Source organism: Heptranchias perlo, chromosome 20, assembly GCF_035084215.1.
Source record: "Heptranchias perlo isolate sHepPer1 chromosome 20, sHepPer1.hap1, whole genome shotgun sequence".
Lineage (NCBI taxonomy): Eukaryota > Metazoa > Chordata > Chondrichthyes > Hexanchiformes > Hexanchidae > Heptranchias > Heptranchias perlo.
The window spans coordinates 52,834,905-52,853,627 of NC_090344.1; the positions used below are offsets into that span (position 1 = coordinate 52,834,905).

An 18,723-nucleotide genomic window follows, 5' to 3' on the forward strand; every position below is an offset into this window, starting at 1 on the left:
GTTGAATTCCAGAGGTGAGTTGAGAGTGACTGCCCTTGACATCAAGGCAGCATTTGACCGAGTGTGGCATCAAGGAGACCTAGTAAAACTGAAGTCAATGGGAATCGGGAAAAAACTCTCCAGTGGTTAGAATCATACCTAGCACAAAGGAAGATGGTAGTGGTTGTTGGAGGCCAATCATCTCAGTCCCAGGACATTGCTGCAGGAGTTCCTCAGGGCAGTGTCCTAGGCCCAACCATCTTCAGCTGCTTCATCAATGACCTTCCATCATAACGTCAGAAATGGGGATGTTCACTGATGATTGCACACTGTTTAGTTCCATTCGCAACCCCTCAGATAATGAAGCAGTCCGTGCCCGTATGCAGCAAGACCTGGACAACATCCAGGCTTGGGCTGATAAGTGGCAAGTAACATTCGTGCCAGACAAGTGCCAGGCAATGACCATCTCCAACAAGAGAGAGTCTCACCATTTCCCCTTGACATTCACCGGCATTACCATCGCGGAATCCCCCTCATCAACATCCTGGGGGTCACCATTGACCGGAAACTTAACTGGACCAGCCATATAAATACTGTGGCTGCAAGAGCAGGTCAGAGGCTGGGTATTCTCCGGCGAGTGACTCACCTCCTGACTCCCCAAAGCCTTTCCATCATCTACAAGGCACAAGTCAGGAGTGTGATGGAATACTCTCCACTTGCCTGGATGAGTGCAGCTCCAACAACACTCAAGAAGCTCGACACCATCCAGGACAAAGCAGCCCGCTTGATTGGCACCCCATCCACCACCCTAAACATTCACTCCCTTCACCACCGGCGCACTGTGGCTGCAGTGTGTACCATCCACAGGATGCACTGCAGCAACTCGCCAAGGCTTCTTCAACAGCACCTCCCAAACCCACGACCTCTACCACCTAGAAGGACAAGGGCAGCAGGCACATGGGAACAACACCACCTGCACGTTCCCCTCCAAGTCACACACCATCCCGACTTGGAAATATATCGCCGTTCCTTCATCATCGCTGGGTCAAAATCCTGGAACTCCCTTCCTAACAGCACTGTGGGAGAACCTTCACCACACGGACTGCAGCGGTTCAAGAAGGCGGCTCACCACCACCTTCTCAAGGGCAATTAGGGATGGGCAATAAATGCTGGCCGTTGTCACCCTCAGTGCTTCCTCCAAGTGGTGCTCAACACAGAGGAAGACTGATTCATCAGCTGAGGGAGGACGGTAGGTGGTAATCAGCAGGAGGTTTCCTTGCCCATGTTTGACCTGATGCCATGAGATTTCATGGGGTCCGGAGTCAATGTTGAGGTCTCCCAGGGCCACTCCCTCCTGACTCTGTATCACTGTACCGCCATCTCTGGTGGGTCTGTCCTGCCAGTGGGACAGGACATACCCAGGGATGGTGATGGAAGAGTCTGGGATGTTGGCTGAAAGGTATGATTCTGTGAGTATGGCTATGTCAGGCTGTTGCTTGACTGGTCTGTGGGACAGCTCTCCCAATTTTGGCACAAGTCCCCAGATGTTAGTGAGGAGGACTTTGCAGGGTTGACTGGGCTTGGTTTGCCTTTGTCATATTCGATGCCTCGTGGTCCGTCTGGTTTTACTCTTATGACTTTTTGTGGCGAGATTGTACAACTGAGTGTCTTGCTAGGCCATTTCAAAGGGCAATTAAGAATCAACCACATTGCTGTGGGTCTGGAGTCACATACAGGCCAGACCGGGGCAGGACAGCAGGTTTCCTTCCCTAAAGGACATCAGTGAACGAGATGGGTTTTTATGACAAGTTTCGTGGCCACCATTACTGATACTAGTTTTTTTTAATTCCAGATTTTATTTAATAAATTGAATTTAATTCCCCAGCTGCCGTGGTGGGATTTGAACTCATGACTCCGGATTATTAGTTCAAGCCTCTGGATTACTAGTCCAGTAATATAACCATTATTCTACCGTACGGTAGCATAATGGTTATATTACTGGACGAGTGAGAGAATAATATCCTGGGTGAGCTGCAGCATGCTGTCGGCAGGGTTTATAACTGTAGATTTACAGAGTATCTTGTTTTGCTGCTCTATACAAAACTACCAGGAGCTAAAATAAAATAAAACCATGATTAATAAAGGCCAAAATAAGGTTTGTTGCAGTACATTTTCATTGCAAATGTTTTTTTATTCTTAAGGGCACAGTTTTCAATGCCATCCATCTCATTTTTCCTTTTGAACAACTTTGTGCCAACTTTGTTATTGATATTTTATATTAACTTTGTTATTGCCACCACACTAAGGCCTTGCTGCAGCCCTCACCAGACCTCACAATACACACGAGGACTGAATCCCCTCATGTAATTGGGACATCCTGATGCCGATTGGCCGACGACAAACTGCTCACCTGTGCAATCCTCTCGCCTGATGAGGTGTCAATCATTTTATTTAAGAAAAAAGCCAAGTTATAAAACATTTTATATTTATTATATGCACAAAAAAACAGATACTCAGGGGAGTGATTGCAAAGCAGTCTGGGGTTCCTTGTTGGATTTGGGGGTTTGTACATAGTATCTGTGGTGCAACCATATGTTCCCAAAGCAGCCGATAAGCAGCTTGGAAGCTCATTCACCGTCACCCTGAGAATTTGTTACTGTTCTCACACTAAGACAGGAAAACCACTGCAAGTTCTGGAAGATGAATCAGATTGTATCCGTACGTCATTCGCACCTCGTTTGTTGAATGTAACATTGTGTACCGACTGTTTGAATTGCAGAGGCACTGCAGACCATAATACTGCAAGGGTCAGTGTCGATGTGACACTGTAGCTGAGCTATAGTCGCAGGTAATAGTTAAAGGGATGACAGACTCTCAGCTCCATTTGCCCCTGGGGAGAGAAAGCAGAAGTGTGACCGGTACATTCCTGGTTCTCACAGTCTGTCACGGAGACCACCAGTTGGTTCCACTTCATGCCCCCAGGAATGAGAATAATGGTAGCAGAAAGAATTAGTAGATATTTCTGGTGAACATGCACCTCCCTCTCCAGTATCCAGATTGGACTTCTATGGTCCTTTGAATTAGAATGTGAATGTCAGACTCGATCTGTCGGTGATGGAGAATGCACTCAACTTAAAACTGCAGGACTCATTATTTCTGGATTTAGTGTCCTACACTGGAGTCAACAGGTAAATAAAAGTTTGTTGTTTCTGGTTTAATTTTCTTGTGTAATCATATCCTAATTATTTTATAAAGAAGGCAAAAGGCATTTGAAAGAACTGATTTGTTTTTGGTTTGGAGGTTGATGATGGATGGAGAGCAGGATAAATAAACATGGAAATAAATGCTCTCCAGCGACTGGTGCATTGCTAAAGCAACAGTGCAACTGGGGGAAGGGTAATCGTGCCAGCTGTGGTATATTACAGATGTTTCTATTGAGTGCTGATCACATATGAAATGACTCTGCAACCAGAGAGCCATGTCTGGAGAATAAACTACTGTTGAAACAAATGTGGAGAGATCCCTATTACTGTAAGCACGTCAGTGAAGCACTAAGTGGTAACGTTTCTGCTTTGTGGTTGGGAGGGGAGAGTCAGTACAGCCGATTCAAATCAAAACATCATGAGATCGATCATCTGAGTTCCACTCCAGGATATTAAGAACAGATCTCATCAAATAGAACCAAAAAAAAAAACAGTAAAAGAAAAGCCAGATCTTTTTTAACGTTAAGTAATGTGAGCGAAACATGTAGGAGCAACAACATCCAGCACAGTGCAAGTCAGCCAACGTAAAGAGAGAGAGTCTGTAAACAGCAATTTCTCAAAGGTTTCTCTGCGACATGGTGTTGCAGATTAAAAGAGGCAAGCCTTCTTCTTCAGCTCAGCTTTCCTCCACTGAGGCAACTTGTCAAACTCCTTTATAGTCATCCCAAAAACCTCTTGGAATTCCTCGGGGGACAGATGCCTCTGTGGGAGAAAAGGGTAAGATTTCAATAATGAGGGGGTACAGTTCAGAACAAAATCAAACCCACCAGTCAGGACCCAACTGATTTTATCCTCATCCAGATAGTTTTTTTCACTGAGGGTATTTTTCTTGGAAAGTTCCGGCTCTAATTTTTTCTGATGCTCAATGATCGAGCACTAAGCCAATTCCATAGTTCCCCAGGAGCTGCCAGCATTTGCAAAGGTATAACCCACAACCCCTACCCCCTCCCTGTCGGTCAAAAGCATAGTTTCTGCTCATCAGGGACACAATCAGGAACAATGCAAAAACTGTCCCTCTGCTCCCCCCCTCCCCTGAGACTGCTCCATGGCACTAAACGCTATCTCCATCCCACCACCATGGCCCATAGTTTAATGCAATTTCATCACTATTCCCTTATGAGCACCTCATTGACCCACCCCCATTGCTAAAGGCAGGGGAGGGGAACCAAGGGGGGGGGGGGTAGAAGGGGGGAGAGGAGAGGAGCAGGGGAGAGGGGAGAGGGGGAGGAGAGGGGAGGGGAGAGGAGGGATGGGAGGAGAGCCACCCTCCAGGCCTCTTCCCATTTTTAATTTCTTCTCAGCCTTTATTGCCCATCCCTAGTTGGTCTGAGAGGTGTTGAGGATTCTCCTCGAACTGCTGTAGCCCTTGTGATTGTGCTCCCACAATGGTGATAGGTCGGGAATTCCAGGATATTGACGCAGAGACGATAATGGAACAGCGATCTATGTCCCAAGTCAGGCTGATGTGTGACTCGGAGGTGATGGTGTTCCTACAACATTGCTGCTCTTGTCCTTCTTGGTGGGAGAGGTCGCGGGGAGGGAGATGCTATTGAAGTAACCTTAGTGAGTTGCTGCAGTGCATCCTGCAGATCGCACAGACTGCAACCACAATGCGCTGGTGGTGGAGGGGGCCTCTGACATGCTCTTGTAGCCTTGTAGTGGTTGTTGGAGGTCAATCATCTCAGCCCCAGGACATTGCTGCAGGAGTTCCTCAGGGCAGTGTCCAAGGCCCAACCATCTTCAGCTGCTTCACCAATGATCTTCCCTCCATCATAAGGTCAGAAATGGGGATGTTCGCTGATGATTGCACAGTGTTCAGTTCCATTCGCAACCCCTCAAATAATGAAGCAGTCCGAGCCCGCATGCAGCAAGACCTGGACAACATCCAGGCTTGGGCTCATAAGTGGCAAGTAACATTCGCGCCAGACAAATGCCAGGCAATGACCACCTCCCTTTGACATTCAACGGCATTACCATCGCTGAATCCCCCACCATCAACATCCTGAGGGTCACCATTGACCAGAAACTTAACTGGACCAGCCAAATAAATACTGTGGCTACAAGAGCAGGTCAGAGGCTGGGTATTCTGTGGCGAGTGACTCACCTCCTGACTCTCCAAAGCCTTTCCACAATCTACAAGGCACAAGTCAGGAGTGTGATGGAATACTCTCCACTTGCCTGGATGAGTGCAGCTCCAACAACACTCATGAAGCTCGACACCATCCAAGATAAAGCAGCCCGCTTGATTGGCACCCCATCCACCACCCTAAACATTCACTCCCTTCACCACCGGCGCACTGTGGCTGCAGTGTGTACCATCCACAGGATGCACTGCAGCAACTCGCCAAGGCTTCTTCGACAGCACCTCCCAAACCCATGACCTCTATCATCTAGAAGGACAAGAGCAGCAGACACATGGGAATAACACCACCTGCACGTTCCCCTCCAAGTCACACACCCTCCCGACTTGGAAATATATCACCGTTCCTTCATCGTTGCTGGGTCAAAATCCTGGAACTCCCTTCCTAACAGCACTGTGGGAGAACCTTCACCACACGGACTGCAGCGGTTCAAGAAGGCGGCTCACCACCACCTTCTCAAGGGCAATTAGGGATGGGCAATAAATGCTGGCCTTGCCAGCGACGCCTACATCCCATGAACGAATAAAAAAAAAGGTCCAGTTCAGCTTCTGGTCAATAGTGACCCCCAAGATGTTGATGATGGGAGACTCAGCAATGGTGGTGCCACTGAAGATCCTGAGGAAGTGGCTGGGCTTTCTCTTGTTGGAGATGGTCATTACCTGACACTATTATTACCTCTCATTACCAGCCCAAGCCTGGATGTCTGGATACTATCTGGGCTTGGGCTGATGAGTGGCAGGTAACATTAGTGCCTGGACGTCTGGAGCTGAACACTGTGGAACCATCACTAACAGCCCTACTTCTGATCCTAGGATAGAGGGAAAGTCATTAATGGTTGGGCCAAGGATGCCACTGAGGAACTCCTGCAGCTGCAAAGATCGGCCTCCAACAACCACAACCATCATTCTTTGGCTCCATCAGTTTTACTCTTGCTGGCAAGTTGTGGTCTTGAGATGATTCCTGGTAAAACGATCTGCTCTTCACTCTGCCCTCAGTTGCGGATATGGAATGAGGCAACAGGATGGGAACCCACATCACCACCACTCTGGGACAGATCCACCATGACCCATGATCACTGCTGTTGATAGGGCTCCTCTGTTCAAGTCATGAAAAGTTCGGAGAGAGGTTTTCATTCCTTGCGATGGTCTGTAGTCATCGAGCTAGTGGGACAGGTGTGTCTTTGGAAATAGGTTTAAGGCAGCCTGAACTGAGGATCCAAGACCAGCAGTTATCTCAAGTCCCCTTCTGTTCACCTCCACTCATCGTCCTGAAATGTTCTCCTGTTCCTCACAGATGCCCAACTTTATTTAATGAATCTCCCCGTACAGTAGACAAGCCAACAGGAGCACTGCAGAGCATCAAGGATTGAGAAAGGGAGGTGTGGGTTGTTTCCCCGTTTATATTCTGTGGGTAGTATTTATAAAAAGAGTTTATTGGGCAGTAAGAGGGACACAAGGAAAAGCAGAATCCTCCCTTCTCCTGGGAAAGAAAACTTGCATTTCCCGGGCCCCTTTCACGACCTCAGGACGTCCCAAAGCGTTTTGCAGCCAATTAAGTACTTTTGAAGTGAAGTCACTGTTGTAATGTAGGAAATGTGGCAGCCAATTTGCACACAGCAAGATCCCACAAACAGCAATGTAATAAATGTCCAGAAAATTAGAGCAAGACCTTTCAGGAGCGAGATTAGAAAACATTTCTACACACAAAGGGTGGTAGAAGTTTGGAACTCTCTTCCACAAACGGCAATTGATACTAGCTCAATTGCTAAATTTAAATCTGAGATAGATAGCTTTTTGGCAACCAAAGGTATTAAGGGATATGGGCCAAAGGCAGGTGTATGGAGTTAGATCACAGATCAGCCATGATCTTATCAAATGGCAGAGCAGGCACGAGGGGATGAATGGCCTACTCCTGTTCCTATGTTCCTATAATCTGTTTTTTTAGTGATGTTGGTCGAGGGATATATAATGGCCAGAACACCCCTGTTCTGGGATCTTTTACATCCATCTGAGAGGACAGACATCTCAGTTTAACATCTCATCCAAAAGACGGCACCTCCAACAGTGCAGCACTCCCTCAGTACTGGCACTGGGAGTGTCAGCCTAGATTATGTGCTCAAGTCTCTGGACTGGGACTTGAACCCACGATCTTCTGACTCAGAGGTGAGAGTGCCACCACTGAACCATGGCTGACACTGGCTTGAGTCTAGATTGGCTTCAGTTTCTCCTGTTCTCTCCTGGCTGGATGCACTTCCAGGGGTTCGAGGGGTGATCCACACTCGAGAGTGAGTGACCCACCAGCCCTCGCCAGATCTGAGCAGGTCTTACTCGGTGACAATCACAAGCAATAGGGGATTAAGGCCAACCATTGCCCCTTGCACAGACCAGGACTGAAGCGGGGACTCTCAAGCACCACATTTATTCATGGTAATCATGACTCGATATAAAGGCTTGACATTCTCCTTTAAATTTATAGCTTGGATTTTACAATGGAGCCATGGCCTTTAAAGCTGCATTGAGATTATTTTTGTTTTATTTTGTTTTTCATGTTTAACATGAGCCTAGTTGTTTAATTCTGACCCTTACCTCCAGCCTCGGTCTGTCCACTCCTCGAGGCAGGTTGATATGCCTGCTGTTGGTTCCCTTCAGCATTTCATACGGGTAAATCTGTGTAGGAGATAAATTTAACAAAAATAAAAATAGCTTTGCTTTAAATTCTCCACTCCTCTCCCAAAGCTGCGACCCTTTCAGAGGTACGCATCCACTGGCACCGTGCCCTTCAGTACCCCTCCCAACTGGTCGGGCTATTCTACCACAGAGTGCATCATAGCCTAGCCAGATGCTGTCCTTACCCAAAGCCCACAAATTCGCACTTCCTGCGGGGGTCATTGTGCAGTGATTAAAAGTGGGAACTCTGCCTGATTTCACTTCCCTAGCCCAATGCTGACGTAGCAATCAAGCAACCCCAACTGCTGGCCTGGTCGTGATAACGCAGCAGTGTGTCCTGGGCCAATATTTATCCCTCAACCAACCTCAATAAAACAGATGATCTGGTCATTATCACATTGCTGTTTGTGGGAGCTTGCTGTGCGCAACTTGGCTGCCGCATTTCCTACATTACAACAGTGACTAGGGTGGCTCAGGGTGAGCTGGAGCAGAAGCTACTGGATTTGATCCCGAGTACTTAATTCCAGCTGGGACGGCCTGTCTGAGCCCAGTAGGGCCCAACAGTTTCCGATATGGATGAGGAGGTCGATTCTAGCGGAGATTAGGTTGCTAAACAGATACTGACTGTACAATGTAAAAGAGTATTGGAACAAGTATTTCTGTAGAGGCTTTTAATCCATTTTACGTACACAGACTTTTAAAAATTAATTCTTGGGATATTGGCGTCACTAGCAAGGCCTGCATATATTGCCAATCCCTTGAGAAGATGATGGTGGGCCGCCTTCTTGCACCGCTGCAGTCCGTGTGGTGAACGTACTCTCACAATGCAAGGAGTTCCAGGATTTTGACCCAGCGATGATAAAGGAACTGTGATATATGTCCAGATCAGTAAGGTGTGGACTTCCAGAAGGCATTGAATAAAGTCCCTCTTAAGAGACTGTTTGCTATATTTGAAGCTCATGGAACCTGGTTCGGAAGTTGGCTGAGTGGCAGGAGACGGAGAGTGGGGATGATGGGTGGGTACTCACATTGGCAGGATGTGACTAGTGGTGTCCCACAGGGATGTGTGTTGGGGCCTCAATTATTCACTGTATTTATTAACGACTTCGATGACAGGATAGAGAGCCACAAGTTTGCCGATGACACAAGGATAGGAGGCATTGTAAGCAGTGTAGATGGAAGCATAAAATTACAGAGAGATATTAATAGATTCAGTGAATGGACAAAACTGTGGCAAATGGATTTCAGTGTAGGCAAGTGTGAGGTCATCCACCTTGGACCTAAAAAGGATCAGAGTACTTTCTAAATGTGAAAAGCTCGAAACAGTGGAGGTCCAAAGGCAGTTAAGGGTCCGTGTGCACACGTCATTAAAATGTCACGGACAGGTACAGAAAATAATCAAAAAGGCTAATGGAATGTTGTCCATTATATCTAGAGGACGAGAATACAGGGGGGGTAGAAGTTATGCTACAGATGACAGGGCCCTAGTTAGACCACACCTGGAGTGCTGTGTTCAGTTCTGGGCACCGCATCTTAGGAAGGATATATTGGCCTTGGAGGGAGTGCAGCGTAGGTTTACTAGAATGATACCCAGACTTCAAGGGTTAAGTTACGGGGAACTGATAGGGTGGATAGAGAAAAACTATTTCCGCTGATTGGGGAGTCTAGGACTAGGGGACAGAGCCTAAAAATTAGAGCCAGACCTTTCAGGAGTGAAGTTGGGAAACACTTATACACGCAAAGGGTGGTAGAAGCTTGGAACGCCCTTCCGCAAATGGCAGTTGATGCAAGCTCAATTGTTAATTTTAAATCCGAGATTGTGATAGCTTTTTGGCAACCAAAGGTATGAAGGGATATGGGCCAAAGGCAGGTATATGGAGTTAGATCACAGATCAGCCATGATCTCACTGAATGGTGGAACAGGCTTGAGGGGCTGAATGGCCTCCTCCTGTTCCTATGTTTCTATGACTACACTTCAAATGTAATGCATTGGGTGTAAAGCACTTTGCGAGGTCCTGTGGTGGGGAAAGGCGCTGTAAAAATGCAAGTCTTTCTTTTCTTTCAGAGACAGGAGTCAAACTTGCTGCTCACTGCCTTTACCTCCTGAATCATAGGGGCGGGGAAGGGCTAAAGTAACATTTTTCCAAACGCCCAGGGGCGAAGGACCTTGCATTGTCCTTTGTTTAGAATATTTGACTAAGCTGAGTACGACCCATGATCCCAAACCCCAGGTTCGTCTTGACCAATGCTGACCTTCTGCTCCAACATGGCGGGTAATGATTTGCCTCTGTCCATCCTCCCGGTCTGATTGTCACCGTTCTGTAAAAGTTAGAGCCAACACAAATCCACATCACGGGTTCTGGTTCCATAATTTCACTGAAGCATGCACACTCCAGCCAACCTAAGCACCAGGGCCAAACAGACATCGCGCAACAGTAGTCTCACAAAATTACTGACTGCGAGTCAAAGATGCAAAGCCGTGAGGTAGACAAACATGAGAAGCAAAACCCGAGCATCGGGAGCAGGGGACATGCTGGCCTCACTGCAGACCTGCCGTGGGAGCACGGGGGGGATCCGTGCCGTGTGAGCACGGGGGATCTGTAGTGTGAGCACGGGGGATCTGTAGTGTGAGCACGGGGGATCTGTAGTGTGAGCACGGGGGATCTGTAGTGTGAGCACGGGGGATCTGTAGTGTGAGCACGGGGATCTGTAGTGTGAGCACGGGGGATCTGTAGTGTGAGCACGGGGGATCTGTAGTGTGAGCACGGGGATCTGTAGTGTGAGCACGGGGGATCTGTACACTGAGGGGCTACAATTTGAATCACAGATGAATGGACGGTAGAACCATGAGCGAGTAATGGGGCCACTCTACATTCATCAGTGTCCTTTTGATTGAAGGTCACTGATATGAAGAGGGGCCACAATGGACGATGAGACAGTGCTGCCCCAGGAAACTCCTGGTTAACATAAGAACATAAGAAATAGGAGCAGGAGTGGGCCAATCGGCCCCTCGAGCCTGCTCCGCCATTCAATAAGATCATGGCTGATCTGATCCTAATCTCAAATCTAAATTCATGTCCAATTTCCTGCCCGCTCCCTGTAACCCCTAATTCCCTTTACTTCCAGGAAACTGTCTATTTCTGTTTTAAATTTATTTAATGATGTAGCTTCTACAGCTTCCTGGGGCAGCAAATTCCAGAGACCCACCACCCTCTGATTGAAGAAGTTTCTCCTCATCTCAGTTTTGAAAGAGCAGCCCCTTATTCTAAGATTATGCCCCCTAGTTCTAGTTTCACCCATCCTTGGGAACATCCTTACCGCATCCACCCGATCAAGCCCCTTCACAATCTTGTATGTTTCAATAAGATCGCCTCTCGTTCTTCTGAACTCCAATGAGTAGAGTCCCAATCTACTCAACCTCTCCTCATATGTCCGCCCCCTCATCCCCGGGATTAACCGAGTGAACCTTCTTTGTACTGCCTCGAGAGCAAGTATGTCTTTTCTTAAGTGTGGACACCAAAACTGTATGCAGTATTCCAGGTGCGGTCTCACCAATACCTTATATAACTGCAGCAATACCTCCCTGTTTTTATATTCTATCCCCCCAGCAATAAAAGCCAACATTCCGTTGGCCTTCTTGATCACCTGCTGCACCTGCAAACTAACTTTTTGATTTTCTTGCACTAGGACCCCCAGATCCCTTTGTACTGCAGTACTTTCCAGTTTCTCGCCATTAAGATAATAACTTGCTCTCCGATTTTTCCTGCCAAAGTGCATAACCTCACATTTTCCAATATTGTATTGCATCTGCCAAATCTCCGCCCACTCACCCAGCCTGTCTATATCCCCTTGTAGGTTTTTTATGTCCTCCTCACTCTCTACTTTCCCTCCCATCTTTGTATCATGGTTAATGAGGAAAGCATCAGCAGATGAGCTTTGGACCACAGCATAGACACAGTGACTAGAGAGGAGACTGGATAGTCACTCACACAGCTTTAGGATATGATGTTTAGCAATGTATGGTGTGCGACCTATCAAAGGCGTTGGAGATATCCCACAGGCCAGTCCCAACTCTTCATATCTTTGACAATGTCTCTCCTTGCTGTGAGATTTTAGTACAGTTTCAATAATGCTCTTGGCAAATGATGTCTGGTACCTGACTGGTACCTATCTTAGCTACTGGACCTATCTCTAAAACATTGTGCTAATCTTTGACAGCAGCGCTGCATCACATCAGACCTCATTTTAAGTTTAAAATATCAAGTACATTTACATAAGTAACAGCTATGTAATTGAGTGGTATAGTTACAGCATACATCGGCGGAAACTATTTACACCATTTCTCCGGAGTTTGCGCCAATCGGACGCTCGGAAGAATTCCTCTGGAAATTCCAGGGCCAGGTTTTGTTTCAGCCGCGAGAGATTGATGAGCTAAAATTTCTATAGTTGGTCTCTTACCTCAATGACCCCGTGCAAAAAATAGTCAAACTCATCTGAGACAAGGGGGATCCATCAGAATAAACCCGTGCTTGTGTTGCATTGAAAGATGCAAAGTCTAATTGTGTCAGCAAGCTCCTGGCCCACAGTAGTGATGATAAATGCACCTTGGTACTGTACACTCACTGGGTGTCCAAGTTAAACCAAACACTTCAAAACAAGCACATGCAGGAAGCACCCCGACTGTATCTGTACAGACAGCATTTAATTACATACTCCCCATAGGTTTAACAGCCTATCAAACAAATACCTTGCATTTAATTGAAAAATAAATATTTCCCTTTACACAGTCATTACATTGGCAGACTAATGACATCATGCATAAAATGGTAAAAATCATGCCAAGTTCGTAAAAGGCGGCAAAACAAATTCAGAGGAGGATGATCGCTCTCTGTATGGAATAAGTTGCTGAATTCACAAAGAACATGTTTATGATTGGCTGCATGGGATGGATAGTGTTCCTCCCTCTTTACCTTTGGGTTTCAGTCCTTGTTTTAATCCCATCACAGCACACAAGGGTGAGCACATAATATAGAGGGTTGAAGAAGTTACATCTCCTTTAGTGTTAAGCTGAACACAATAACTGAACAGCACAACACAAACCGCTTCTTATATCTAGCCATCGGGTTTCTCTGTTTTAGCATTCAGATATACGATGGGAATTCTCACCTCTTGTTTGAAACGCACATTCCAGAAGGTGTATAGAGCACTTACCTGGATACCTGCAGAGGGAAGGGAAGAGTTATGAGAAACAGTGATTCCAGAATTCAAACATTGACATCCCCATTTCCCAGAGATCTGAATGAACATTGTCTTCCAATCATAGGCACAAGTACACTTTTTAAAAAATGTTTCTTTGCATCAGGGCATGTCTTGCAACAAAAGAGATCGGAGGCACAGAGCGAGTGCTGCAGAAAAAAGCACTCAATACAATTCAACAAAAAGAGAGAATGGAACAAAAGCTTTACAGAAAGATCAAAGCTCAGTATATTAAAGAATTTGATCCTCATGGTTTGGGCTGATTTTCTCATTTTTATGGGATGAAGTCTTTGAAGGGCTGAAGGACATTGTAACTTTCTGAGAAACGGACATGGAATCTGTCAAGTGCAATTTATTCAGCAGATATTCTGCCAGAACTTTGTCCTACTAACCAGAACACGAACGGGAAAGAGCTAAATTCTGAGGTTTTCTCAACCAACATTTCTTTGCCCAAGTTTTGACATCGTTTGTCAAGAAAAATGGAAGAGATTCTTTATTAAAAAGTAGATATTCCAACACATCGAGAGGGTTCGTCTTTGCACTTACTGTTCCCTAAACACGTATCCACCTTATCATCAGGGGCAGGTTCTGAACAATATTCAGCAATCCCCACACAAAGAATCGAGCAACTTCCCATCCCTACTGAAAAATTCTCAGTTGTCAGAATGTCAGACTCATTGGCATGAGGTCAGGAGCAAGTTGCCTGTATGACCTCGACACTGGGAAATAACTTGTGATGCTGAGAGATTGGAAAGAAAGACCCACCATACAGCTCTCTCAGTTTTGTTGTAATGTGGAGGAGTTATCAACCTGATGAGGTCCCGTTTGAGTACAGTATATGTCACTGACTTGCCCTTACCTGCACTGTTTCTCTTGTACTCTCTTTGAGGTGTGGCAAAGTCAGCAGACTGCAGCTAAGAACAAAGAAACACAAACATTTTAATCAACACACTTCAACTCCTACACGTTGCAAACAAATTTAAACCACTCCTATTTCGAAGAATAAACAAATGCTTTAAATGGTCCGAAGAATCCAGACCCTCTCTCCCACAATAATCTATAATTGTCCCCTTGAGAATGTTAGAACTTTCAGCTCCAGGGGTCTGAAATCTGTTCCAGTCTTAGCCTGCAATTCTTAGTAATTTTGCCATTAAATATAACAGCAGTGAGGACTGAAAGATGGTGAATTGACCACAGAAACTGCTTTCTCCCATCATGCCATGTATCCTGCAGTTTCCCTAATCCTCTCATTTTCACTTACCCTGCTAGCTACATCATAGTGAAATGCTCTATGTGTAGGAACCTCTCCTAGGTGCCACTGGAGAGATCCCTTGCATTTCTGATTGCTCCAAGCATGTTACGAATCTGACTTTGGAAAGCTGGCATCGCTGGCACTGGCAACACTGGCACCATCGCTGGCACCACAACACTGGTACCGGCATCGCTGGCACCGCAACACTGGTACCGGCATCGCTGGCACCGCAACACTGGTACCGGCATCGCTGGCACTGGCAACACTGGCACCAGCATCACTGGCACCACAACACTGGCACCATCGCTGGCACTGCAACACTGGTACCGGCATCGCTGGCACTGCAACACTGGTACCGACATCGCTGGCACTGCCAACACTGGCACCAGCATCGCTGGCACTGCCAACACTGGCACCATCGCTGGCACCGCAACACTGGCACCAGCATCGCTGGCACCACAACACTGGTACCGGCATCGCTGGCACTGGCAACACTGACACCAGCATCGCTGGCACCGCAACACTGGTACCGGCATTGCTGGCACTGCAACACTGGCACCAGCATCGCTGGCACCGCAACACTGGCACTGCTGTGAATTGTGTTTATGTTTGTGTGTAACTCACGACACAGTCCTGTCTCCCACCCCACTTTTCCAGATCTGCAGTGGCCCTGCAATAGATGGCCCGAGGTCTGGAGCCCGAGCATTGGCCACTCACTCACTGCCCTCAACACGTACTCACGGGAAAGCACATCTCACATCTTACTAAGCCTGTTAGTCTCTCCTCTTTTAACATTTAAGATGTCAGAAACTCAACAAAATATTTGAAAGCAGTGGAATCTCTGATGACATTATAATTTGATGAATCTATAATGTCTCATGCTGTCTTGAAGGGGTATATTCTAATCACTCCCATGTAAAAATACTTCCTTTACTTCCAGTTCTCCGCTCTTCCCTCCACTGGCACCAATCCCTCTCTTGAAGTTGGCCAAGTCCTCACAATGTAGGAGTGTGTTTTGAGGCTCTGATGTATCTCGTTTTAGCTGACATTGATACATTTCCAGTGTCACCTTAACACATTGCAACTGGCCAACTCTACCCTGTTTGTGTTATATCTTGACATCCGCGCACAATTAAACATTATTAATTACAAGAAGAGAGTAAATACTGCTGCTTTCTTGCAGCGAGCTCACCCTGTAGAGGCCATTTCTCCCATGGGTGGGGAGTGAGGGGGATTTTGAGGTGGACCCCTGTGGAGCTGTGGAAAGAAAGAATATTTCTTGCAATTATCTCAGTTTCATTTTTTTAATACATAAAACTTTGCGAAAATAAAAAATTACGGTAGTTTTTTTGTGTTACAGGCTCTGAAATATATAATAGTGTGATTAAATACAGCGTAAATCAGTTTCATTCTTAGGCTTTCTATCCTTCTTAAACCCTCATGTGAATTCTATGTTACTGAAATACCTTTCAGTCACGAAATGAAGAGGCTGACAGACTAATGTCGGATGCATATGACATGCATAGGCAGCTGGGATCAAGTGGATCCCTTGAAGAGTATAGAGATTGCTGGAGTAGAGTTAAGAGAGAAATCAGGAGGGCAAAAAGGGGACATGAGATTGCTTTGGCAGATAAGGCAAAGGTGAATCCAAAGAGCTTCTACAAATACATAAAGGGCAAAAGAGTAACTAGGGAGAGAGTAGGGCCTCTTAAGGATCAACAAGGTCATCTATGTGCGGAACCACAAGAGATGGGTGAGATCCTGAATGAATATTTCACATCGGTATTTACGGTTGAGAAAGGCATGGATGTTAGGGAACTTGGGGAAATAAATAGTGATGTCTTGAGGAGTGTACATATTAGAGAGAGGGAGGTGCTGAAAGTCTTAACGCGCATCAAGGTAGATAAATCTCCGGGACCTGATGAAATGTATCCCAGGACGTTATGGGAGGTTAGGGAGGAAATTGCGTATCTCCTAAGCAGAGATATTTGAATCATCCACCGCTACAGGTGAGGTGCCTGAAGATTGGAGGGTAGCAAATGTTGTGCCTTTGTTTAAGAAGGGCAGCAGGGAAAAGCCTGGGAACTACAGACCGGTGAGCACAAGTCAGGAGTGTAATGGCATACTCTCCACTTGCCTGGATGAGTGCAGCTCCAACAACACTCAAGAAGCTCGACACCATCCAAGATAAAGCAGCCCGCTTGATTGGCACCCCATCCACCACCCTAAACATTCACTCCCTTCACCACCGGCGCACTGTGGCTGCAGTGTGCACCATCCACAGGATGCACTGCAGCAACTCGCCAAGGCTTCTTCGACAGCACCTCCCAAACCCGCGACGTCTACCACCTAGAAGAACAAGAGCAGCAGGCGCATGGGAACAACACCACCTGCACGTTCCCCTCCAAGTCACACACCATCCCGACTTGGAAATATATCGCCGTTCCTTCATTGTCGCTGGGTCAAAATCCTGGAACTCCCTTCCTAACAGCACTGTGGGTGAACCTTCACCACACGGACTGCAGCGGTTCAAGAAGGCGGCTCACTACCACCTTCTCAAGGGCAATTAGGGATGGGCAATAAATGCTGGCCTTGCCAGCGATGCCCTCATCCCATGAACGAATAAAAAAAAAAGCCTGACATCTGTAGTGGGTAAGTTGTTAGAGGGTATTCTGAGGGACAGGATCTACAGGCATTTGGAGAGGCAGGGACTAATTAGGAACAGTCAGCATGGTTTTGTGAGAGGAAAATCATGTCTCACGAATTTGATTGAGGTTTTTGAAGGGGTAACCAAGAAGATAGATGAGGGCTGTGCAGTAGACGTGGGCTACATGGACTTCAGCAAAGCCTTTGACAAGGTACCGCATGGTAGGTTGTTACATAAGGTTAAATCTCACGGGATCCAGGGTGAGGTAGCCAATTGGATACAAAATTGGATTGACGACAGAAGACAGAGGGTGGTTGTGGAGGGTTGTTTTTCAAACTGGAGGCCTGTGACCAGCGGTGTGCCTCAGGGATCGGTGCTGGGTCCGCTGTTATTTGTTATTTATATTAATGATTTGGATGAGAATTTAGGAGGCATGGTTAGTAAGTTTGCAGATGACACCAAGATTGGTGGCATTGTGGACAGTGAAGAAGGTTATCTAGGATTGCAAACGGATCTTGATAAATTGGGCCAGTGGGCCGATGAATGGCAGATGGAGTTTAATTTAGATAAATGTGAGGTGATGCATTTTGGTAGATCGAATCGGGCCAGGACCTACTCCGTTAATGGTAGGGCGTTGGACAGAGTTATAGAACAAAGAGATCTAGGAGTACAGGTTCATAGCTCCTTGAAAGTGGAGTCACAGGTGGATAGGGTGGTGAAGAAGGCATTCGGCATGCTTGGTTTCATTGGTCAGAACATTGAATGCAGGAGTTGGGATGTCTTGTTGAAGTTGTACAGGGCATTGGTGAGGCCACACTTGGAGTACTGTGTACAGTTCTGGTCACCCTATTATAGAAAGGATATTATTAAACTAGAAAGAGTGCAGAAAAGATTTACGAGGATGCTACCGGGACTTGATGGTTTGACTTATACGGAGAGGTTAGACAGACTGGGACTTTTTTCCCTGGAGAGTAGGAGGTTTAGGGGTGATCTTATAGAAGTCTATAAAATAATGAGGGGCATAGATAAGGTAGATAGTCAAAATCTCTTCCCAAAGGTAGGGGAGTCTATAACGAGGGTGCATAGATTTAAGGTGAGAGGGGAGAGATACAAAAGGGTCCAGAGGGGCAATTTTTTCACTCAAAGGGTGGTGAGTGTCTGGAACGAGCTGCCAGAGGCAGTAGTAGGGGCGGGTACAATTTTGTCTTTTAAAAAGCATTTGGACAGTTACATGGGTAAGATGGGTATAGAGGGATATGGGCCAAGTGCAGGAAATTGGGACTAGCTTAGTGGTATAAACTGGGCGACATGGACATGTTGGGCCGAAGGGCCTGTTTCCATGTTGTAACTTCTATGATTCTATGATTGTATCACAGTTAAGTGTTGGGTTTCTTTCATAGAATCATAGAAAGGTTACAGCATGGAAGGAGGCCATTCGGCCCATCGAGTTCGTGCCGGCTCTATGCAAGAGTAATCCAGCTAGTCCCACTCCCCCCACCCTATCCCCGTAGCCCTGCAA

General features: G+C 46.5%; 1 protein-coding gene across 5 annotated transcripts in view; it reads right to left on the reverse strand.

Moving 5' to 3' along the window:
- Nucleotides 1–2,447: 2,447 nt before the first annotated feature.
- dmtn (dematin actin binding protein) overlaps nt 2,448–18,723 on the reverse strand; it is an 89,466-nt gene continuing 73,190 nt past the window's right edge. For 4 of the 5 annotated variants that reach the window (XM_068001402.1, XM_068001405.1, XM_068001404.1 and 1 more), the window contains 2 exons: nt 15,750–15,814; nt 13,965–14,219 (listed from right to left, as the gene is read on the reverse strand). In XM_068001402.1, coding sequence (XP_067857503.1) covers nt 13,980–14,219; nt 15,750–15,814 — 305 coding nt within the window. In that variant the 3' untranslated portion in view covers nt 13,965–13,979. Of the gene's footprint in view, nt 3,945–7,968; nt 8,050–10,302; nt 10,369–13,260; nt 13,269–13,964; nt 14,220–15,749; nt 15,815–18,723 lie in introns of those variants that run through there. The other variant, XM_068001406.1, reaches the window with a different exon arrangement.